Source organism: Rhinolophus hipposideros (genome assembly GCF_964194185.1).
Source record: "Rhinolophus hipposideros genome assembly, chromosome: 11".
Lineage (NCBI taxonomy): Eukaryota > Metazoa > Chordata > Mammalia > Chiroptera > Rhinolophidae > Rhinolophus > Rhinolophus hipposideros.
Window position 1 is genome coordinate 5484815 of NC_138057.1, and position 25048 is coordinate 5509862.

Genomic DNA, 25048 nt, shown 5'->3' on the forward strand with positions numbered 1-25048 from the left:
CACACACACACACACACACACACACACACACACACACAGCCCATTGGCAAAGACTGGGAAACATACTGAAAACCTCTCTCAAATTATCAGCTGACAACTAAGCTAACTGATCAGAGATTTTTGAGGCCACATATGATAAAGAAAACAAACATTATACAATTAGGACAGAAAATATACTAAATAAACAAAACACAAAATGCAACAACAGCAAGCCCTGGCGAGGGAAGATAATCCCTTTGATTTCCAGAGTTGCCAAAATATATTTGGGTTATTATCTGACCTCTGCTATCATCAAACAGGGTGAACATCACTGTATGGACATCAAGGCCTTCTTCTGCAATTGTTAAAACAGTGGAATTTCTGAACCAGAAAATATTTACTTTTTTGAAGAATTAATACATTATATGGTTCAAAACCCAAAGAGTACAGAGGCCCAGTGAGAAGCTTGACTCCTATCCTGTCTCCAACTCTTCTAGTCCCTCCTCCACCAGGTAACCACAATCCTGAAATCTTGGTTATCTTTCCAGATATCTTGTAAAGCACAAACAAGCCTTATTTATCTTCTTCACTCCTTTTCGTTTTACTCAGCTAGTGGTACTTTTATATGCTTTGTTCTGCATTTTGCCTTCTTAACTTAATATATCTTAGACATCTTCCTATAACTGTACATAAAAAGTGTTCTCGTTCACTGTTAAGGCTGCTTAATTTCATCTGATAAGTGTATCACAATGTAGTCTCCTACTGATGGACTTGTACGGTATTTCCAATAGTTTACTATTCAAACAATGTTTCATTTGATAACTTCGCACATATTATTTTACATGTGTGCAATATACCTGTTGGGGCAATTTCTAGAAGTGGGCTTGCTGAGTCTGAGGGGATACGTATTTGTAATTTGATCAGCACTGTATAAGCTCCTGTTTTCCCACAGCCTGGCCAAGGGTCTGTTAGGTCTGGAACCTAGCCATCCCATAGGTGAAAATTTGTACTTTATTTTGCATTTATCTTGTGTGTGAAATTGAGAATCTTTTCAGACGTTTAAGAGCTACTTGTGTTTTTTATCAACATCCTTTGATGGATGGCATGCATTTCTTAAAATTACTCCAGCTGCAAATTTCTCCAAATGTTTCCTCATGAGAAACCTTTAGACGTGGACTTTCTGGGTCAGAGTTTGAACTTTTTAATTAAAAAGTATCTCTACATGTTGCCAAGTGACTTTCCAGGAGGGAGACCCCATTCACGCTCCCTCCACAACTCAGCCCCGGCCGTCTCCCTTCATCATCATGGGCTCCAGGTCGCGTAGCTGGAAAACAAGGGCACCTGAGCGTTGCTGAAGGTGGCGCCTCTAGTCACGGCTGGGAGGCTGGCCTGACGGGGGAGGAGCCGGCTCCGCCCCATCACGCAGGCCGCCCCGCCCCGGCGCCGCTGCGTGCCCAGCGTAGCTCCTTACGTGCCCCTGGGGCGGTGCGCGGAAGCGGCTGGCGTTGCTCCCGGCCGGGCGTTGGCTTTGCGTCCTTGCGGATGACTTCCGCCCAATGAAGCGCCCTGTGGCATGGTGGCTGGGGCCCAGGAAGGCGCAGGAGAGGCCCGCACGCCGTCCTCAGTTGCACTAGGCCGCCGGGCCGGCTCTCGGAGGCAGCTCGGTTGCTAGGCAGCGCGTCTGGGCGCGGGAGGAGGGGCCGGCGATGGACCAGTACTGCATCTTGGGCCGCATTGGGGAGGGCGCGCACGGCATCGTCTTCAAGGCGAAGCACGTGGAGGTGAGCCGCCCCGCGTGGGCCGCCCAGCTCTTCCTCCTTGGGTTCCATTCATTTCTGGCTGTGAGATGTATCCGTTTTCCAAACCCAGGCTTGGGTCTTCCTGGCGTGTGTTCCTCACTTTAACCCCTTATAGAGGGAGGTCGTCCAGGTTGCGGCCAGCTGCCCACCACCAGCAGTGATACAGTAGGCATCCCGCGAGTGTCCCCTGCGGGCGTGGAGTGGATGCTCCTGAGCTGTTTGACCAGCCCCGCGACTGCTGGGTCCCAGGCTGGCGGTGATTTCCCTCCAGAAGGGGGTTGGGAGGTGCTTTCCACCCCCATGGTGTCCTCAGGCCTCTGCGTTCCACCCAGATGGCACATTTCTCGTCCTGTCGCCCCTTTCCCAGCCGGGGGTGGGGTGGCAGTGCCTGCATACTGTCCCTCACAGACTGGAGAGATCGTTGCCCTCAAGAAGGTGGCTCTGCGGAGGCTGGAGGACGGCATCCCCAACCAGGCGCTGCGGGAGATCAAGGCCCTGCAGGAGATGGAGGACAATCAGTATGTGAGTGGGGCTTGGGGTTCTGGGACGCCTTTTCCTGCCCTCCTCCACTCACTCCCACTCTGGGGGCACCCACACCCACTCTGCCCCCCCCATCTGCTTCCTCACCCCATTTCCTTTCTTAGCCACTTATTCACCCAATTATTTCGTTCCTCACTCATTCACTCTCTTGTTCACCCACTTCTTTGTGTCTTCATTGATTGATTGACTGATTGATTCATTCATTCATTCAGTAACTTATGCCTTATTTCTCAAAATGTTTAGCGATTTCTAATGGTAATGATAACTGCCACCTATTGAGCTGCTGTTAGGTTCTGCAGGCAGTGTTAAGTGCTTTCCGTACATTGTCCCTCTGAGTTTGCTCCATTACTCTGCAAGGCAGGTTTCAGGATCTCCCTCTGTCAGGCCAGGGAATCAGGCTCAGCCACTGGCTCATAGGCGCTCAGCTTGTCCATGGGGGCTTTCACCCAGGTCTGATTGAGGAGTCAGGATGTTTTAACTTTGAGGCCTCCTGTAAGCCCTATCCTATGCTGGGTACTGGCAACACTGAGAGGAACTGGCCTTCATCCAGCTGTTGAGAACTTAGGTGTGGTAGGGGAGGACAGAAGCTACAGGGCCCAGCTGGTGTGGTTTGTCCTGTGACAGAGCTGAGAGGGGCTGTGGGCACATGAGGAGGGACAACTTACACCCCAGCATCATTCTCTTCATGGTTCATTCTCCTGTCCTCGGGGTCTTGTGCTTGCTGTCCCCTTGCCCAGAGCTCCTTCCTCGCTCCCTGCATAACTGACACCACCCCATCTGTTCTCTTCTGTCCTCAGTAGAGCCGAGACGTACCCCATAGGTTTGTTCACTCATTTGTCCAATATCAGGAGTAGAGAATGTGTTCAACTTCCTGGGGAGTGATAAGGTTGGGTCGACCTTGGGTGGGTGATTCGTTCTTTTATCTCTGGATATGTCCATGATATATTAGGTGACAGAGGCACGTTATAGAACTCTTGGTGTCATCTGGTTTTGTATGAAAATATGATACGAGTATATATGTGATGTATATATATGTGTGTGTGTTTGTTGTAAAGTCTGGTGGAATGTAGGTGGTACGGTTTTTCCTTTTTTTTAAGAATTTTAAAAAATTATTTAAATATCTGAATGTCTGTGTCTGTTTTGATCTGTGTATTATCTGAATGTCTGTGTCTGTTTTGATCTGTGTATTATCTGAATGTCTGTGGCTGTTTTGATCTGTGTATTATCTGAATGTCTGTGGCTGTTTTGATCTGTGAAATGAGTGTATACTACTCTCAAAATCAGAAAAATAGCAATAAGGCCATTATCGGTTTTTGAGGAAAGTAGAAGGGCTTATTGACAGCCTGTGCATTGCAGAGGTGGAGGATGCACAAGGCTGGTGACTAGGTCCCACCTCCGGTGGGTGAGCAGGCCTGAAGGGTCTATCTTTAAAGAAACTTTTAGATTTCACACTGGCCGCCTCACCTCTCACCAGAAGAACTATGGCAGCCTCCCCACTGCTGCCCCCACCCCACAGTCAAAAAACATAGTTAAAATTGTTCATTCCCCAGCTTGAAAAGCCCTAGTGGCCTCTGTTCATACCAAGAGCATTGTCACCATCTGCTCCTGCCCTCTTCCAACCCCTCTTTTTGTTCATTCAACACAACTTCTTAAGCATTTCTTCTGTGACAAGCCCTGTCTAGGCTCTGGGACCACAGAACAGAGCAGGCAGCCTCCCCCTAAATGACCCCACATGTCCCTTCAGCCTCCTTCTTGTTCTTGCCTTGGGGTCTTGTGCTTGCTGTCCCCCTGCCCAGAGCTCCTTCCTAGCTCCCTGCATAACTGACACCACCCCATCTGTTCTCTTCTGTCCTCATTACAACCTGGACGTACCCTATGTTTGTTCACGCGTTTGTCAGTCGTCTGTCCTCTGTGCTGGGAGCTCCATAAGGTCCTGAAGGACCCACCAGCCCTTGCACTTGCTCACTGCTGTGCAGCCCGACCCCTGTGGCCCCACGGTCCCTCAGGAAGTACATACGATGTGTCTCTAGCTGTCCCAGTGCTGGGGAGCTGTGAGAGAAGGCCAGTGCCTTCTCTCGGTGCTATGGAGGAAGCAAGAGGAGACTTGGGCTCCTGTGTGTGTGTGTGTGTCCAGGTGATTTTCCAGTTTGTGGGCTGGGTGGGGGACCAGACACTGTCCTAAGTGGCCTCCCTTAGACCTTTTCCCTGAGTGTGTTTGGAGTGTTGGAGTGGGGACCTGCCTTCTCTCTCGAGAGGGGAGCAACAAGAGGGAACCAGCTCCTTGGTCCTGAGCTCAGATCTCATGTCACCTCATCTGCTTGCCTTGTCCTCTGCCTGGGCCAGGGCTGGGCGTCCCAGAGTCTGAGTCATGTGAGTCGGGAGCTGACAGGATGCCCTACCTGCAGGTGGTACAGCTGAAGGCCGTGTTCCCACATGGGGCAGGCTTTGTGCTGGCCTTCGAGTTCATGCTGTCAGATCTGGCCGAGGTGGTACGCCACGCCCAGAGGCCGCTGGCTCAGGCGCAAGTTAAGAGCTACCTGCAGATGCTCCTTAAAGGTGTCGCCTTCTGCCATGCCAACAACATCGTGCATCGGGTCAGTCCCAGCGCGGGCGGGGCGGGGCCTGGGGACCTGCTGGGCTAGAGGTGGGCCAGCCCTTGAAAAACACATGGTCATTCGGTGTGTGGGGGTGGAAGGGGTGGGACAGAGGGAGCAGGGCCTGTGAGTAAGTGTCGGGGTGTGGTACTGCAGGGTTTGGGACCTAGGCTGATCCAGCTGTTCAGCCTTCCAAGTGATGCTGTCCCAAGGTCCTTTGGGGGCTCTGAGGAACTGACACCTCCTTTGGTGCCCTTAGGACCTGAAACCGGCCAACCTGCTCATCAGTGCCTCGGGACAGCTCAAGATAGCAGACTTTGGCCTGGCCCGGGTTTTTTCCACTGATGGCAGCCGCCTCTACACTCACCAGGTGGCCACCAGGTAGGGAGGGCTGGCTTCCAGGCAAAACCTTGCAGTGGATAGGCCCCAGCCTTCCCACTGGGGAAGAGATGCTTCTGGACCTTCTGTCCAGACATTGCTCGTGAGCCTGGTATGGGGGCTGAGGTGACCTGGGAAAGCCTCCTGTCAGACCAGTGACCACCTGCCCACCTCTCACAGGTGGTACCGAGCCCCCGAGCTCCTGTACGGTGCCCGCCAGTATGACCAGGGCGTCGACCTGTGGTAAGGGGGAATGTGGGTCATGGAGTCACCTCTTCCTCCTGGGTATTGGGGTCTAAATTTGGGGAGTTGTTTTCCTCCTGTGAGCTGTAGGTTGCCTTGGGGTGTCTTCCCCAGTTAGGGTATCTCTGAGGAGGTTGGGATCAGTCTTTGACCTTTTTGAGCTGGGTGGGGATTGGGTGGGATCAGAGTGGTTGTCCCAGTGGGAAGCTTCTGGGCTGGAGTGGGGGGGTGGTCTGAGGCGTGGGGGGTCTACGTTGCTATGCAGGGGGTTATAACCCAGGATGCAAACTCCGGAGTTATCCAGAGTCCTGGGTCCCTGGATTGACGGCTCTGAGCCTTTATTTGGGGTAGGATGGTTTGTACATGTTTAAGAATTTGAGATTTGGGGGCTGTTTTGGAGGTGTGGCCAATGTGAGGAGGTGGCTGTGTGTTCCAGAGCGTGAGGCTCTAAGAATTCTCAGGTTAGTTGAGGGGTTGCTGTGTGTTCCAGAGTTGAGGCCTGAGAGATGCTTGGAAAGGGGGTTCGTGCTCTGTGTTCTAGACTTGAAGTCTTTGATTATTTGGGGGTTGTATTCTTGGCTATGAAGCCTCGAGGCTACTTTGTGGGTGCCTTGACCCCAGTGTGAGGTGGGTGCTGACGTGAGGAGACCTGTGTCCCCAGTGGGGAGTGATGGATCTGGTGTGGGGAGATCCATGTCCATGTGTAGTCTGTGAGCTCTTTGGGTTTTGTATCTGTAGGGCCGTGGGCTGCATCCTGGGGGAGCTGCTGAATGGGTCCCCGCTTTTCCCCGGGGAGAATGACATCGAACAGCTTTGCTGCGTGCTTCGCATCTTGGGCACCCCTAGCCCTCAAGTCTGGCCGGTTTGCAGGGGCCCGTGGTGGGGATGGGTGGGGGCTGGTGTCCTCCATTTCCCCAACAGCTGGCGGCTCCCCTCTCCTGCACCTTCTCTCATGGCCCCATGCCGCCCTGAAATCCCAGACCACTGTCCTGGTCCAGTTTGGGGACCCCTCCTCCCCCACCAAGCTGGAGGCAGGAGGGCTGTGTCCTGTCCCAAGTCCCTTCCTGCCTGCTCCTAGCACACTGCAGTTGTCACCAAGCTGGGGAGGAAGCAGGTGACCGAGAGGGTAGGGGCATGAAGGACTGAAGGATGGAGTGAGTGTGCAGACATGAGTGATGGGATGACAGCAGGGCACGTGGATCGGGGAGCAGCCAGGAAGCATGAGCAGGTGGGCAACAGAGTGAGGACTGACAACAGAGGGAGGTGGCAGGCTGCTGGTCCTGAGGCGCCCCCTTCTCCTCAGGAGGTCACAGAGCTGCCCGACTACAACAAGATCTCCTTCAAGGAGCAGGCACCTGTGCCCTTAGGGGAGGTGCTGCCCGACTCATCTCCACAGGCCTTGGACCTACTGGGGCGGTTTCTCCTCTACCCCCCACGCCAGCGCATTTCAGCCTCCCAGGTAGGGTGACCCCCTGGTGTCCTGATCTCCTTACTTAAGTCCATGTGTCCCAGGAGGTTGAGGTCACTTAGAACTTGTGATGGAGGATGGGGAGCCAATATGCCTGTCCTGAGCAGGCCCCAGAGGGGCACAGGTGGGAAGGGGTAGCCTGTTAGAAGGGCATGCTGACTGGCAGAAGAGTACACCGCCAGTTACTGGTGACTTGCTCCTTAATCCCTTCATTCATTCAGCAAGTATTTACTCAGCGTTGGCATGTGCTGGGCACTATCCTGGGCCCTGGCTCAGTGAACAAGCCGAGGAAGCCTCTTCCCCATGAGGTCTCCACCCTGTGGTGAGCAGGGCAGCCAGGCTATGAGAGTTGGCAGCTTCCTGGAGGAGGGCAGGTTTAGGCACAGGAGGTGTTGCCCCAAGAGAGACGATGAGCAGAGGCCTGGAGAGGAGGACTCAGGAGGGTGGGGTGTGGCAGGGCAGGAGGAGGGGAGGACCATGGGCTGATGGGCTCTGTCAGGTGTACCACCCTTTCCCCCTCCCCACCCGGGGTACTAGCAGTGTGTGTTTATGCACACATCTGGTGAGCAGCCATGTCCAGGGGCTTTCAGGGCCTACTGAGACCAGCTGAGCACTTCTCAGCCCCCTGATGCTGCCCCCAGTCTAAGCCACCGCCACATCCCTACTGCCTCCCAGAGTCTGCTCCTCCTGCCCATCCAGTGTCTCCTCCACCTGGCAGAGAGTGTGATTGCGTCCAGGCCGGCCAGCACACCCTCGTCTGCAGGGCCTTCCTGTGCCTCCCTCAGAGGACAGGCCCAGGTCCTAGTGGCCCACAGGTGTCACACACTCAGGACTATCTCCTGTGCCTCGGGGCCCAGGGCCCCGTCCATGTCCTGGGGTCTGTGTACTTCTGTCCCTGGACCTCACTCACCCACCTGTCCTGTCTCTGCTCAAGTGCCACCTCCCAGGGGGCCTCCTCTCACCACTCTTCAGACCAGCCACCTCTCCAGCACTAGTCATCTGACACTGACTGTCTTACCTCTTTACCTTGTTTATTGTCCCCCACCCCGGGCTATGGGGAAGATTCTGTTCACTGCTGTGTCCCCATCCCCTGGAGCAGTACTCAGACAGTCAGCACTCAGAGATGTGAGTCAGCTGAGTGGATAAGCAAATGGAGGAATGAGCCTCTGCAGGGCAGCGCTCAGTCTCCCCATCAGGGAAGCGAGCTGAGGCTGGGATGGGGAGGTGACCGGTTTCCTTCTGCTATCCTTTACCACCCTCAGGCCCTCTTGCACGAGTACTTCTTCACAGCTCCCTTGCCTGCCCACCCTTCGGAGCTGCCGATTCCCCAGCGCCCAGGGGGACCGGCCCCCAAGGCGCACCCAGGACCCCCCCACATCCATGACTTCCACGTGGACCGGCCTCTCGAGGAGTCACTGTTGAACCCGGAGCTGATTCGGCCCTTCATCCCAGAGGGCTAAGCCGCTGGGCCAGGCCCCATCAGTCTGTCCCCCAGGGCCATTCGGGCCTCTTGTTCCTCTGCTTCAGGAACCTCCCATGACCTCCCCATGGCCACCCTAGGCTCACTCCATACCTGGTCCTGTCCCAGGCAGGCGATGAGAATGTCCCGCCCCAGCAGAGAAGGAGACCGTGACTGTGCCTTGGCCTCCTCTCTGTGTGCTGCTGACTTACCAAGTGAGCAGTGAGCCTGCTGCTGTGCCCGCCGTAGTGCTGCTTCTCCAGGCCCGGCCTTCCTGGTCAGGGGTGGTCCTGGTAGGGCCATCTGTGAGGGCATAGAGTAGGATGTCCTCATGTCGAAACCCAACTGGGAAGGGAGGTTTGGTTTGCTTTTGCTCTCAGAGACATTAACAATAATTCAGTTTTGAGATTTGTTATAAAACCCCAAGTAGCTCTAGCTGGCATCTGCCTCTCTTCCATTCCTAGCAAGGGAAGTGGCGTCATCTGGCCCTCACTTCTTTGTGGTCACTGGGAAAGTGGCCCCATTCATGGCTACTCTAGTATTAGGGACTTCATATGATGGAGCTCCCATTTGGAGTTGAGGTGGCAAAAGTCAAGGCCCAGAGATGGCTCAGGTTGCAGACTTAACACCTCAGGAGAAGGGTGAGCCAGGACCAGATGTGATGCCTCCTGACACAGAGATACTGAGCAAGTAAGGAGACAGGCATTCCTGGAACTCATTTGTAAATCCCAATAAAATTCCATCTGGCTCTTGTTTTTCTTATTTAATAATTTGATAAGGTGAATATAAAATATACATGGGAATGAAAGGGTTGAGAGGAGGAAGTGGCGGAAACAAAAGAGAAGAAGAGAAAAATGATGAAAGGACAAACCCTATCAGATACCAAGACACATGATAAGGCTGTAATAATTGAGACAGTGGTGTTGGTTTGGGGATAGATAAAAACAGACTAGAGAAATTTATTCATAGTAATATTTATTCCTAAAAGACTTGTTTTATGCTCTATGTGGATAGACTTCTGTAAGCACTGAGGGCACAGGTGGCTAACATTGCCACAGTCACTGCTTTTAGAAGGAATATAAAACAGTAAACTCTAGTTGTTGCTTTCAGGGAAAAGTGACTGTCTCAGGTCTTGAAAGATGTTTTCGGGATCCGGCCTCTGCCTGTTTCTCCAGCCACATCTGTAAGCTGCAGTCTAGCTCAATTTGTGGTAGCTCTCACCTCCACATACTTGAGAGCCTGTACCCACACCCTTGACCACTGACTCTCAACCAACCCGACTCACATAAGACCCTAAACTTTACCCCATCCTGACCTTGACCTTCCCTCACCTTAAGGCTTACACTGAACCTGACCCTTACTCATCATCCTGATGCTGACATACATATTCATCCTCACCCAATTCTTTGCCAGACCCTTACCCACCCATACATGGCCTTGATTTTGGCATTGCCCTCACCCTCACCATAATTCTGACTCCATTTAACCTAGAACTTAACCTTGCCCATGAACTTGGCCATCATCACCTTCACCTTAACAGCAACCCTCTGACATTCATACTGTGATGCTCATCATGACCCTGATCCCAATGCTGAGCATTAACATGGCTATCACACTTATCCTGATCTTGACTTACACTTGACAATGAGAGTTTGTCACACTGCTCATGACTCAGAACACTAGCACAAATCAGACTCTACCCTCAGTCTGATTCTCACTCTCAACTTCACTCTGCCCCTAGACTGAATCCTCACCCTAACAAGGACCCTCGTACTGACCCACCCTGAATTTGATTTGAGCCTCACCTTCAATTGCACCATATACTCAAGCTGAAACTAGTCTGTACCTCAAACCTGGCAATGACCCAGACCTCAATTTCACCCTGATTTTGATCCGCATTCCAACACTTTGAGCAGAACCTGAACTCACACTAGGCTTGTCATCGATTCACCCTAATCCCATCATGACCTTGAACCTGACCTGGACCCTGACCTTGAAATCAAACTTCACATTGACATTGACCTTCAGCGTTATGGTGATTCTTATCCTCAGCTTGGTCATAGCCCACATCTTGACCCATCCTTGACCTTGACTATAAACTTAACTCTGACCCTCTGCTGTAGGTGGAATAATGCCTGCCCCTAAAGATGTCCATGTTCTAACCTATGAATAAAGGACTTTGCGGATGAGATTAAGGGTACAAACCTTGAAATGGAAAGAATATCCAGGTGGGTATGTGTTCAAGAGAGAGAGAGGTGTGGGGAGTGGTCTTAACTCTTTCCAGCAGCAATAGAAAACGACCTTCACCTTGACTTTTAATTGACCTTGACAATGAACATCATGCTCACTGGGACCTGAAAACTAACTTGAACGTGACACTGACCCTATCCTCACATTGATCTGGACCCTGAACCTGAACCTGGCCCTAATCCTGAACATCAACTTCACCCTGACCTTGACTCTGAATCCTACACAGAATTGGACATTCACTGTCAACCTGCGTCCAACTCTCAATTTACCTCACCTGACAGTAACCACCCTGACCTTCATATTTTCTTATCCTCTAATGGATCCGCAGCCTGACCTTGATCCTGACTCTCACACTGATCTTGTACATAACCTTGGCCTAAAATTTCCCATACACTGATTTTAACCTTGAACCAAATTCTGGCACTGACCATGACACTGACCTCTGTCTCATACTGGCCTTTAACCTGATACAGAATTTTACCCTGACTGGACACTCACCCTCACTCTAACTCTGACCCTTATCGTCCTGTCCCAGACCTTACCCTCATCCTGACTATGACCTGCTCTGACCTTGAACTTGATCATGACTCACTCTTACACTAACTGATCTGAACTTGGCCAGGACCAAGTCCAGAGTGTGGTCCAGGGTCAGGGCCCACGGCGAGGGTGGGGACCAGGTTAGGGGCCGTGGTGAGAGAGACACCAGGTTTAGTTAGGACCAGGGCCAGCCAAGATAAGAGGGAGGCTGAGGGTTAGGGCCACGGCACAGTTCAAGGTGAGGGCGAGTGTCAAGATCAGGGTTAAGTGAGGGTAGGAACAAAGGTAGGGGTGAATAACATGCTAGTAAGGACTAGGGTGATGATCGGGACGAGGCTGAGAAGAGGGTCAGCGTCAGGGTGAAGGCCAGGCAGGAGCCAGGTGAGAGGTCCAAGTCAAAAAGGCACATATACTTGGCAAGGGTGAGGTCAAGGAGCAAGCCAGCACCACCGCAAGGGCACAGGAGGTGCCAGTGTTAGGAATAAGATCAGGGCGACTGTGAATGTCAATATGAGGGGATGGGCGAGTGTTAGGGCAGGTCAGGGAAAGGCCAGGTCCAAGGGTAAAGTCAGAAGCAAACCAAAGGCTACGGAGAAGCCCGGTTGGTGGTCTATCCCATGGGGCGTCAGCGCGGTAAGTGGTGCGGCTGCGCGGCGGGCTGGGCGGGGATTGGTTGAACCGGGCCGAACGTAGCGGGCTGGGCGGGGATTGGTTGAACCGGCCGAAACGTAGCGGGCTGGGCGGGGATTGGTTGAACCGGCCGAAACGTAGCGGGCTGGGCGGGTTTTGCCTGCGGGGGCGGAAGCGCGTTGGGCTAGGTGGGGATTGACCTGCGGGGCGGAAGTACGGAGGGTTGGGCGGGGATTGGAGGCTTGAGGGGCGGAGCCGCGGGCTGGCAGGAGTTTGCCTGCGGGGCGGAGCTGGGGCGGCGGACGAGATGGAACTGCCCCTCGCTCTGCACGAACTGTTGCACGTCTTCTCCTTCCTAGAGGCCCGAGACTTGCTCTGCGCCGCCCAGGTGGACAAGGTAGCGCGCCCAGGAGGAAGGCAAGGCACGGTTCATGGTTACTGGTTGTCCAAAGCCGGCCCTTTGCCCTGGGCCCCAGTTTCCCCACCTGGGAGGCGGCGTTCGACGGCCCTGAATCCGTGATCAGCAGAGGGCGCTCTTGGCCCTCAAGGTGATGACCTAGGAAGCCTCTGGAGGTGTCTCTGAAAGCCCCCTGCCACTCTGCGTCTGGAGCGCCCGCGCGCTTGGTGTGCGCCAGGCGCTCGGATCAAGCGTCCAGCCATCAGGGTTCACCCCTGAGATCGGTTTTCTTTCTCCTCCCACTTCTGCAATATTCTGGAATTTCTCTCGCGGCTCTTCCCCGGAAAATCACACCACAACCCCCTTGAGTGGCGACCTCCTCCTCCGGACTCAGGGATGCTCCTTCCCAGAGGCTGGCATCATCGTCCTTTATGTGCTACGTGCCCATTGAGTGCGTTCGTCTCATCTGCGCATCATCCCTTGTTGCGCTGAGCCCTTCCTTAGGACTCAGCACATCTGTAACTAAACGGTTGTTGTAGGGTGCATTTGTTTAATGTCTACTTTTCCTAGACTCAATCGTAAGAACAAGGATGTAGTCTTTTACATCCTTGTTACATCCTGTGTCTCTAGCACACTGTATGGCTTGTCATTTAGTGTAATTTCAGTAAATATTTGTTGATTAAATGAAATTCTTTACTTTCAGAATATTTTGTTATATAATTTTACAAAAACATTAATAAACAGATCCTTACCTGAATTCTGTAATTATAATTTTTAAATGTGTCAAGTAAAATACTGGGTTTTCATCCGCATTTTTAACAGTAAGGAAGATATTCAGTGAATGTGTTGTCCAAGATCACCCAGGTAGTCTGGAGCAGTGTTGGAATTGGATCCTTGGTTTTCACAGCAGCAGACTAGGGGTAGCACAGGGACAGAGTTTGAAAGGGAGGTGCCTTATACCTTTTGATATCACCAACTTCTCCAGGTCTTAGTTTCCCTGTTAGGTGAAATGAAGTCAGTTAATCCCAGTGTCACCATGTATAATTAAGGCCAGAATCTAACAGAGGGATCCTTAAATGTGGTTAGCATTTATTTTGCAGGTTATATTACATATTATAATTCTACATGTGGTAAACAAGATTTCAGTTGGGTTTTGAACTGGGACCTATACAAAAAGGAAATAAATTTCCTCGCCTGGTTTGATTTTGCAAAATGTCATTCAGAAACGTTATGTTTGTACCAGCCAAAAGGACTTCTTATGGGATGAGAAACTTTGATCTAGAAGGTGAACGAGGGCTGTGGAAGTGAGAGCCTGGGCTCAGAGAGGATGGTCCTTTGGTCTGCCAGGGCCTGGAGAGCCATGTTTCTAGGATGGGACCCTCAGTGGGGCTGGGCCACAGAATGCTCCAGGTGGTTTCCATTGAAGCTGTGTAGGCTCCAGAATCCAGGGTAGCTCAGGCGGAGAGGCCAGGAAGTTCTAGGTTGCAGGTGTGGGCCTTCCAGGGACCACCTGAACCTCTTCCAAATACTTCAGAAGGCAGTTTGTAGAGCAGGGCTGGCATAGTGCCCTCTCCCCCCATCCCTCCCACCCCCCCGCAGCTGTTCCATTCCTCCATCTTACCATCTCTAGGGCTTAATTTACTCCATTGTAGCAGCCTTCTTATGGAGCCTGTTGCTCTGCTTTCATTTCCAGTCCTTTCTTCTCACAGCAGCCAGAGTGATTTTCCTAAAACAGTTTGACCCACCACTCCTCCATTTGCAATTCTCAAGTAGCTTTTCACTGTTTTTCCCATTACAAACTTCTGGAAATTGGTGTAAGCCAGTCTCCAGCTACTTTTCCAGAACCTTATGTTCTAAGTAAGGCAAATTACTCACTATCTTTCTCACCTTTTTGAATCTGCTAAGGCGGTTCTGTCTCTCCCTGGAACACTTCAGCCAGTCTCTTAGGGTACAATGACTCATCCTTTGGGACTTGATCAGCAATCAGCTAAGGGGCCCCATTAAGTTGGTCATTCTCTCCTTCCTCACTCATTTAGTGATTTTTATTTATCTGAATATGTTTCTAATTCCGCAGGGTAAGTTTTCTTGAATGTAACCACTGGGTCTAATTTACCTCTCTGTCCTCTCCACAGAGCCTGGCAGGCTAGGTACTAATTGCATGTTGACTCTCTTCTCTCCCCTCTTGTTCTAGGTCTGGAATGAGGTTTCAAGGACCAAGGAATTGTGGAGGTGAGTAAAGGAAGAGCCAAATATGGTCAGAAGATTGTCCTGCAAAGGAGAGATGGGTGCATGGATAAGTTTTTTGAGAACTCACTGTGTTTCTGGCTCTGTTGAGTACACAAGAAAGGACAATCCACAGCCCCTACCAGCAGGAAACTGCTCCCTGGTTCGGAGCATAAGACTGTTTGTTTTGTAATAGTATATTGAAACATAAGAGATTTTATTAATTGAATGGGAGGTTGATATAAGGCAGAGGTACCAAACTTAGGGGCAGAAATGTACAGCTAATGATCGCAACTGGCTGATGGAAGACAAATCAACAGACAAGTAAACCACTTTTATTTTAATTCAACTCTGATGTAACAGCCTAGCTATATAAAAGCATGTATGGTATAAAAACTTAAAAAATAAAACTCAAAAAATTAAAGTTGAAAATAAATACTTTAATCATTAAATCATTGAATTTTTCTTTCCTATTCATTTCTCCTTTGGAACTTGACAGCTTTTCTTTTGCCCCAAGATGTGTCAGATCTTCTACCTCTTGTGGAATATAGGACAGATTATAGCCTTAACTGTCAACTAGGAGCTGTACTTAGTTTTTGTCACTCATGATGAAAAACAGCTGTTCACTCATGAAAGTTCTTCCAAACATGGAGGGAATCTTTGCTTCATGGTTTTTATTTTTAGGATAACTGCATTAAGGTATTTTTAGAATTGTGGAATGCCAATCTTGTCATATTTAGTTTTCAGTATCATATAGCATTGTTGTATTTGTTGCCTTTTTTCACTTTTTATTGTTAATATTAATTAGAAAAATGTCAATCTCTTTAGTCACTTTTGAAGTAAGAGAACTTTTATTGGATTTCAGTCTGTATCTCAACAATTTGGGGAATATACTTTAGATATAACATTTAGTTCTGGAAATTGATTTATCTGTAGGTAAATGGACAAGGTTATGTCTTGCCAAATGTGACTCTCAAAGACATTGTGTTACTAGGAATAAATGAATTGACTTATGCATTGGTGTGACTATTTGTGGAAGCCTTTGCAGAGCAACGTTCACCTGTTAAAATGGGTAGGATGCCAACTCTAAACCCTAGTCTTTGTTCTCATTCTCATCTTTGCTGATAAACTGGAATAGGAATTTCCATTTGAGTGACATGGGTAAGTATATTTCTGTCAGCACGCAGCCTGGCACATGCATGGTCAGTTGAGTGTACAGGCTATGGTGGGATAGAGACTCCTTGTTGTATTTGTTTGGGCCATGGGCTGTTAGCCAGTTATTTCCCACCTGACCTCGTTCTCCCCTGTGAGACATGAGTGCTGGACTCAAGCCCTGTGATGCCACATCAGCTCTGGTGACTGGAAATACTGAAATCCTCTGTCCATAAGCTTCCCTCATTCTCCCTCAGCCAGATGTCCACTCATGCTCAGGTCTTGTGGCACCATAAGCTGTCCCTTCTGAAACTTATTTCTCCCTTCAATTTTAGTTCTTTCTTATCCTCCTTTTAACCACCAGCTGAGAGTGCCCCTAAGGCAAGAGCCATGTCTCACTCACTTTTATGCCCACTGAGTAGGTGGGGATTCAGTATTCTCTACAGTGTGGGTGAGCTGATATTTTGTCCTCAACAATCTTATGAGCGTAGTCACAAGTTAAGAATGCAGACTCTTGGAAAATGGTGGATTAATGATCCCTGAAATTTTTTTCCATAAAAGTAATGAAGAAACTGACACATTGTCAAAATCAACTTTTATAGAATTCTGGAAATTAACCAGAGACTTGCAGTAGTCTGGGAAGTGTTTATTCAAGAAAAAATGGCTTAAGCTCAGTAAAGACAGCAAGCTTTTATTTGCTCCATTCCCGTAACCACCCTCCAGCTTTGTGTTAGCCTTGAATATCAACAGCTCACAATCACAGTAAAACCAGGAGCCTGACAGTCACTGAGGGGGAAGAATGGGATTAGAGAGTCTTCAAAGTGTCATTACCAGAGAATTGTCATTATTTGACCTGTCTGGTGTTTCTTGGAAGACCCCACATACTGATTCTCTTCATTTTGCCTGACGGAGTTCACCCAGTGTGAAAAGCCTTTACCTTGGGACATTTGCCAAAATAACTACAGACAGTTGGTTAACTTTGTGGCTTTCAGAGATGATGGATGGCAGTTACAGAAACAATAGTCTAACCAAAACACTTAAAAAGCTGGGAATCTGATGTTCTTAGGGGTTTTGGAAAGCTCTGACATACTCCTAGAAATTTAAAAGGCCATGAGTACATGTAGGGCTTTGTGCGAACTCAGGAAATACCTAAGAGGGTTCTAAACTTTCACCTCTGACTGACCTTGAGGTTCTGTACACACAGGAAGTGAAGGCTAAGGCAGAGTAGTCAATTGCCCGACTGAGTGTTGAACGTATGCCCCAACATGCACAGAGCCTTTGGCAATGACCGAGAGACTTAGTGGTTCTAGATGTTTAGGAAATCTCTGTTCAGTCATTAGCACTAATTTAACTGAGCAGAGACAAGTGGCCCGACATAATAGAATACAGACTTTAGAACTGGTTTAGAAACGTCACTAAACAATAACAAACAGCAAAAACAACAAACATGGAGTAGGGGAATCAGATTTCCAGAGTTCCACATTATGTCATTTAAAAATGTTCAGTTTTCAACAGAAGTTACAAGTCATACCAAGAATTAAAGTATGGCTAATAATGCAAGAAACAAAACAAACAACAGAAGCTGTCCCCAGGGAAGACCAGACATTGGCCCTACTAGACAAAAGACATTAAATCAGCTGTTTTAAGTACAGTTGACTCTTGAACAATGTGGGGTTTAGGGGCACCAACCCCCACCATACAGTTAAAAATTCGTGTATAACTCCTGACTCCCAAAAAACTGAATAGCCTACACTTGGCCAGAAGCCTTACCGATAACATAAACAGTCGATTAATACATACTTTGCATGTTACATATATTATATACTGTATTCTTCCAATAAAGTAAGCTAGAGAAAAAATCATGGGAAAATACATTTAAAAATCCACTTATAGGTGGACCCTTGCAGTTTAAACCCATGTTGTTCAAAAGTCAACTGTATGTCCTAAGAACTAGAGGAAACCATGTACTAAAGGAAAGTAGAAGGATAATGTGTCATTCAATAGAGAATATCAATCGAGAAATTGTGAAAAATAACTAGAACTTATGGAATAGAAAAGTACAGTATCAAATTAAAAATTCAAGAGCTGATTTGAGTAGGCAGAAGAAGGAATCAGTGAACTTGGAGTTAGGTTGATTGAGATTATCCAATCTGAGAAATGGAATGAATATAAAGATGAAGAAAAATGAATCGTGCCTAAGAGACCTGTTGGACACCATCAACCGTGCCAATAATGCATAATAGGAATCCCAGAATGAGAGGAGAAAGTATTTAAAAAAGTAATGGCCCCAAACTTCTCATATTTGATGAAAAGTGTTAACTTACACATCCAAAAGCTCAATGAACTGCAAGTAGTGAAACTGTTTCACACTGAGAGACATAATCAAATTTGAAAGTCAAATTGAAAGCATAAGAGAGAACAATTCATCATATACAAGGGACCCTCCTCCTCCAACGAGATTAACAGTTGATTTCTCATAAAAAAAACAACAAAAAACATGGAGCCCAGAAGGTAGCGGGATGACTTATTGAAAGAAAAAGGCTGTCACCCAGAATTCTGTATCTAGAAAAGTGAGGGAGAAAATTAAGACATTCCTAGATTAATAAATCTCAGAGAATTTGTTGTTAGTCTTGTCCTGCAATAAATACTAAAAGGAATCTTTCAGGTTGAGGACATTAGACAGGAACTTGAATCCACATGAAGAAATAGCACTGTAAAGTGACCATATAGGCATGTATGAAAGGCAGTATAAAATGTATTTTTTTGTAACTTTTTCTCCAATGTGAGTTAAAAGACAACTGCATAGAGCACTAACTATATAAATCTATGTTGGATACATAATGTTTAAACATGTAATCTGACAATGACAGCATGAATGAGGGGGCATGAAATGGAACCATGAGGTTGGACAATTAAGTTTGCGAGCTCAGCCTAGAAAAATTGCTACACTCCTCATTGCTCAATATCACTACGGTCACCTTCGAAGTCCTCCCCTTGGGAAGCTATGCACCGATGCCAGTGCCTAATCCACCCTTCAAACCAATTTTAGCACTGTTTTTCTGAAATGGCCATCAGAGCTGTCGTCGTATTACCCTTGATGTCCTGAATGTCATCACAATGTCTTTCTTTCAATATTTCCTTTATTTTGAGGTAAAGAGAGAAGAGTCCAGGTGAGTAGGGAGGGTGTTCCAATACAGCTATTTGTGTACTGGCCAGAAACTCCCTCACAGACAGTTCTGTGTGAGCTGGTGCATTGTCGTGATGCAAGAGCCATGAATTGTTGGCGAAAAGTTCAGGTCGTCTAACTTTTTCACACAGCCTTTGCAGCACTTCCAAATAATAAACATGGTTGACTGTCCAATTGGTACAAATTCATAATGAATCAAAAATCATTATGAATCTGATATCAAAAAAGGTTTTGTCGCAAGTTTTGTCTTGCCAGACACCATGATACCCCCTCACCTTATGAAGGGCCACAGCTCCCAGGTGATTCTGCTGGTGTCCGGGTCGGAGCTGGTGCTCTTCACCATACACGGCCTGCAGCTGGCAGCCTTCCAGGACCACCAGAAACCCATCACATCCATGTGAGTGGTGAGTGTGGTGCCCGCCTCGCCCGCGGCTCGGAGACCAGCCTTGGGAGCCCACGTCCCCAACACATGTGGCTTTTCATTTCAAGGACCAGAGCCGAGTCATCACCTCTTCCTTCGACCTCTCCTTGCGAGTCTACATGTGGAATAAGAACAATAAATTTCCCGTCCTCAAGAGCTGCTGCCACTTGCTCGGGGAGGTCCCACCGGTGGGCCAGGTCATTGCTTCTGATTCCTTCCCTGTGCCTGTGAGACAGCCTTCTCAGGCCTCCCAGCAGCACCTTTTTAAGGATACCATTGGAAAGGATGTGTCTCAGCCCAGCCTTCCCCTTGCTACTTGGGGACCCAAGGAAAGTCACTGGTCAGAATCTGTTTTCTCCTCTTAAAAAAAATAATGCTAAGTGAAACAAGTCAGACAGAAAAAGCAGAGAACCCTATGATTTCACTGATATGTGGTATATAAACCAAAAAGAACAAGACAAACAAATGAGAAACAAAAACTCATAGACACAGACAATAATTTAGTGGTTACCAGAGGGTAAGGGGGTGGGGGGTGGGTGATGAGGGTAAAGGGGATCAAATATATGGTGATGGAAGGAGAACTGACTCTGGGTGGTGAACACACAATGGGATTTATAGACGATGTAATACAGAATTGTACACCTGAAATCTATGTAAATTTACTAACAATTGTCACCCCAATAAAATTAATTAAAAAAAAAATGCCATGCATCATCTGCATGATCTCCATTAATGTACAAAACCAGCACCCGCAGTTGACATCACCCAGGTTTCCCAGATGAAATGGAGGCTCAGAGATGTGGATATTTTGTCCAAATTCCCACAGGGACGCACAGTGAAGCGTGCGGTGGGCCCCGACACAGCCCTGCAGCCCAGCTCTCTCCCTCCCTTCGTAACCTGCACAATCCTGAATTCATTTACCAAACCCAGGTGGCGGTGGGAGTCAGTGGGGGCAAGATTGTAAAAGTCCAAAAGAATGCGATGGTGCAATTTGTTTTAAAATTAGTATTTTGGAATCACTTACATTCTTTCTCATCAGAGTAAGTTCTACAAAGAGGGCAGGGCTTACACATTTTATATTCCAGTTGGCTTCCTGATGGGGACATCACTGACCTCACAGTTGTCAGTTAGCTGTCATGAGGGATGGGGCAAATGCAACCTGCTGGGACAAACATCATAACAATCTTGAATGAAAAAATACAATGCCGCAAACCAAATATTTCAAAAGCTACAGATTTCTGTAACAAATTTACTTAATTTCTGAGTTTTAAATCAGTAGTTGTTTGAAGATAATTACTAAAGCAAACTCCTAATACAGGAGAATCTTAGTTCTTTTCAGTATATGAACTCAACTTTCTGATAAGATAATTAGGAGAGATGCAAATGAGTTTTATGAGAATTGGCCTGTAAGTAGTTTTTAACCCTTGCTTGCCTTCCTAAACAAAGCATAAAGGCCAACTCAGTGCTCTGCATTCTGAAAAACATTTGCATCAACAACTTCTTCACTCAGAATTCCTCACTCACTTCCTCTGAAGTTGGACGCCTGGGCTGAACCTAAGTGTTTGGGAGCCATTCCGTCCCATGTCCACATCTGCAAGCGGTGAAGTGCTGTGTTTTTGCCAATTTATACTCTGATCGAGGCCTTGCTCTGCTTTGTCTGCTTTTGGTCAGAGGCCAGCGTTTGTGAAGCAGGCTCCGCAGGCAGTGGAGGTGCTCACCATACACCCTACAACCACTTGTAGCTATCAGTAATATTACCTCCCTCCAGTGGCAGGAAAACCTTTCTGCCTGCAAACATGCCTGCAAACACCTGTTCTTGTTGCCTTGGTCAGGTCGCCCTTCACGGGAGTGTGCTTAGATTTGGGCCTCACAAATGTGCTTTTGTGTATGTGTGTGTGTGTGTGTGTGTGTCTTTAAAGAATTCTGTACTGCATCTGCATTCTTTACCGCACCACTGCATCACTATATGCCATTTATTACTGAGTGCTTAGCACATCCTTTCACTGAAGTAACATGTTCTCAACTTAGCAAGCAAGTACGACTTTAGCAGCTTCTTTTGTACATGTCTTTTAAACACTGCATTTCAGGTATCACACAAAGCTCAACACATCCACTCACTGTATTACACTGTGCTTGTCGTGGCAAGCAAATGATCATGAAATCTTCTATTTCACATGTGTTTTCAAACACTGCACTACAGGCATTATAAAATGGTAAACGCATCCATTCACTGAAATGACACTGTTCTCATTGTAGAACGTAAGTAGCACTCTTAGAAACATCTCAAAAACATCCTTTAATGAGGACCCTGGAATGAATGGCTCATGACCTAAAATTATGCCCCTTTCCTAGTCACAACAGCTTCCTCCAGAAATCCTTAATTGAATGGTAATCTCTCTTTGGGAGCTTCATTTGGCAATAATACACCCAGAAATCTTGCTTCATGCTGTTCTTGTAAGTTTTTAGATGGGCAGCATTTTATCTCTTTTCCAGCACCTTAGTGAATGCTACAAGCGATAACCAATACTTTCTAGGAGCTTTACAGTTTCCTAAAACATTGTCATCTGTGAATATGTATTCTGATTCTCTAAAGAAAATGTGTTAGATATAAACTTACCAGCAACCTATCGCATGCCCTTAGGATCTACCCAAGAGAAATAGACATATGTCTATGCAAAGAGAAATAGACACACATGTACACAAAAACTGTACACAGATGTTCTTAGCAGCTTTACTGAATGCAAAATGTGCAGATAGTGCAAATGCCTATCAGCTGGTAAATGGATAAATGCACTGTGGTACATCCATACAAGGGAATATTACTCAACCATAAATAGGAATGGCACATTGACACACACTCGACATGGACGAGCTGCAGAAACACTGTGTTACATGAAAGAAGCCAGATATGTAAGATATGTACTGTAGGCTTCCATTTACATGACACATCTAGAAAAGACAAGGCTGTAGGTGCAAAAGGTAAATGAGTGGCTGCTCGGGGATGGGAGTAGGATGGGATTCACTGCTGGCAGGCACAACAGATCTTTTTGGAGTGATGGAAATGTTCTAAAACTGGATCGTAGTGATAGTGGCCAAACTGTAAATTTACCAAAATATCAATTGAAGAAAAGAGGAGGAATTCTCTAAAGAGAAAAGGAAAACAGATGCAAGTTCAACCTTCTTAGCCAAAAACAGCAGGATGACCACTGGCTGGCTGGGTTATCAGGGAGCAGGTTGCCCTGCCCCCTGCTCAGCCCCTGAGCAGTTCTCTGAGAGTTTGGAAACTGCCACATTCTACTTTTGTTATTAATTTCTAAGTTACATAGAACTTTAGTTGCTACTTAAAGAAACTCAGTAAGTCAGCAGGGAATTTTTTTTCACAAAGGCCAAAGCAGCAGTATTTCAGAAGTAATCTACAGCCCCAAACTGGGCTTCTGTAGGAAACTCAGGAAGTTCCTTCTCTAGTTTTTCATGGTTTGGTTCCCTGCACACCTACTTCATTTTTCTCTCAAGCCACAGAGCAGCACGTAGTACGTTTGTCAAGGCAGACACATGTAACATTGTGGAAAGTGATGGTCCCATTAGCTGCTGTATTTACATCTTCACTGAGACTGATGGAACTGATGATTCTAAATTCTGGGGAAATGACTCACCTACTGACATTGGATTAGGTACCCCTCCTCCTGTATCAGAAGTTTCCAGAATAGCCGGAATCACTGATTCAGGCAGCTACTATCAGGAGGGTCCAAAACTGATATTCCCACTACAGAATGTGATGGTGTTTGCTAATTGTTAGAAATGAAGGTACATCCTTGAGTCCAAGTCCAGGTTAAATGCGAACGGGTGGGCTGGGTGGAGGAGGTACGAGGTTGCCTGTGAAGGCCTTTCTACCTAAACATTTGTCCTTGTCTCAAGTTAACACACAGCGTGTCCTTCCTTTCACAGAGGATTTACCCACGTGGAAAGTGACAGTATGAGCATTGTAGGCGTGGAAGCCAGAAGTGTCGGCACAAGTATTCTAAGGTCCTATTACTTCCAAGTGCAACAGGGCTGAGATGACCACATTGACTGAAGATCATCTCACTTTGGCGAAGAGCTCATATACATACAAAGACTAACATGATTATTTTATCAGCGTTGGGAAAGGAATTAGTACTTCGCAAGTACTGCTGGGGCCAGCACTGTGTTATGTGAGTTTATTTTTAAATCCTCACAGCAAGCCAGTGTAGTGGGTATGATCATCTGTTTTTCAGACAAGGAACAGGAAATACAACAGGAGAGTCATTAACCCATTGTTAGCTGTGGCCGAGGTGCCCAGCAACCTGCCCAGTGCTATTCAGACAGTGACAGAGAGGAGAGAATGCCTGATGGGGGCGCTAGAAAGCCTACATTTACAGTGCTGGGATTGTTCGTGTTGTTCAAATATGTAAGTAAATATTTTTTTATCTTCGTATTCTGTGTAGTGTGCTTTAGACACACACTGATAAATAGTTTTTGCTGTCATGTAGAAGAGTTTTGTGGCACCATGCCGCATAGCTGTAGAGAGACTTGTGTTTTGTGACAGTGCTGCCCCTGGACTTGGTCCACTCAGAAGCTCTGGCTGGTCAAGCGTGTCACTCAGAGTTCTTTCTGCAAGCAAGAGGAACAGCCAGCTGGCTAAGTAACACCAAGAGAGGAATTTATTGGAAGGAAAGAGTAGCTCACTAAGTCAATGAGAAGGCTGGAGAAACAGGCTTGGAACCAAGGGGAGCAGGGCAGCAGGCAACAGCAAGGGGCTGCTCTACTGAGGTCTGGCTTGGACCATCCCAGCTCTGCTGCTGGCACTACCACACCCCCCTGGCTCTACCATATTGGTGCTACTGAACTTTGGTCACTGCCACTATCCGTAAATTTCCCAGCTGCCCCAGAGGGAGTATGACAACTCAAGACTCAGAAGACCAGAGGTGTGTGTGTGTGTGTGTGTGTGTGTGTGTGTGTGTGTGTGTAATTTGCTGACAAGGTCATATGCCCACGACATCAAGGCCAGGATGGGGAGTCTGACCCCCTTTGCTTCAGTAGTAGGTGCTCCCAAGCCAGACGCACACAGTGAAGATTTCTTCAAAAGTAGGAAGGAAAGATTCCTTAAAAATAGAAAATAAGGATACAAAGCTCTCTACCGCAGTTTACTATTGCTATGGCTACCCAATACCCAGATATACTCTATTTCCTATATCTGCACTTTAACAACTTTTTTTTTTTAACCTAACAGATAGCAACTGTATGCTGCGTAGCCAAGACTGGATGCAATCATTTCTCCAAAAGAAAATCCAAAGCCTTTTTTTTCTTTTAAAGCTAAGATAAGGTTTATTTTGGGTAATTTTAGACTCACAGAAAAGTTGCAAAGACAATATAGAGAACTCCCGTATGCTCCTTACCCAGCTTCCCCTCGTGGTAACAAACATAACTGGTATGTTTGAAAACCCAAGGTCTTTGTTAGCTCTGTAGGGGTGTGTATCTCTCTTATTTCTGTCACAATGTTGCTTGATATTCTAAAACTCGTGGACTGAGCTGTGATGCAGTAGTTCTACGTCCTAATACAGTAGAAGAGGAAAGAAAAAGGGGAGGAGAAATCAGTGGCAGTAAATATAACACAGCAAGAAAAGAAATAGCTTTACCTTCTGAAGATGAAGGGAAAACTCAGGTCAGCTGAGATACTAGGGGTTTTGCTGAAGACAGGGAAAGGATCTGGGGTTTTGGCAAGAGGTTGGAGATCAGATAAGGGAAAGTTAGTCGAGTGTATGGGTCCGCCTGA

At 47.5% G+C, this 25048-nt stretch overlaps 1 protein-coding gene and 1 pseudogene across 2 annotated transcripts; both read left to right on the forward strand.

Moving 5' to 3' along the window:
* The first annotated feature begins 1471 nt into the window (after positions 1-1471).
* On the forward strand, positions 1472-14446 carry CDK20 (cyclin dependent kinase 20). The gene is given in 9 exon segments (XM_081067136.1): positions 1472-1760; positions 2146-2178; positions 2181-2300; positions 4724-4912; positions 5172-5293; positions 5471-5533; positions 6272-6395; positions 6837-6992; positions 8264-14446. Coding segments are annotated over 9 exon segments (1080 nt in total). The 5' UTR covers positions 1472-1685; the 3' UTR covers positions 8462-14446.
* On the forward strand, positions 12185-23311 carry LOC308504713 (F-box/WD repeat-containing protein 12-like; annotated as a pseudogene). The gene is made up of 5 exons: positions 12185-12274; positions 14466-14503; positions 19078-19240; positions 19326-19454; positions 23203-23311. The product of its transcript is annotated as an F-box/WD repeat-containing protein 12-like (transcript).
* The last annotated feature ends 1737 nt before the right edge of the window (positions 23312-25048 follow it).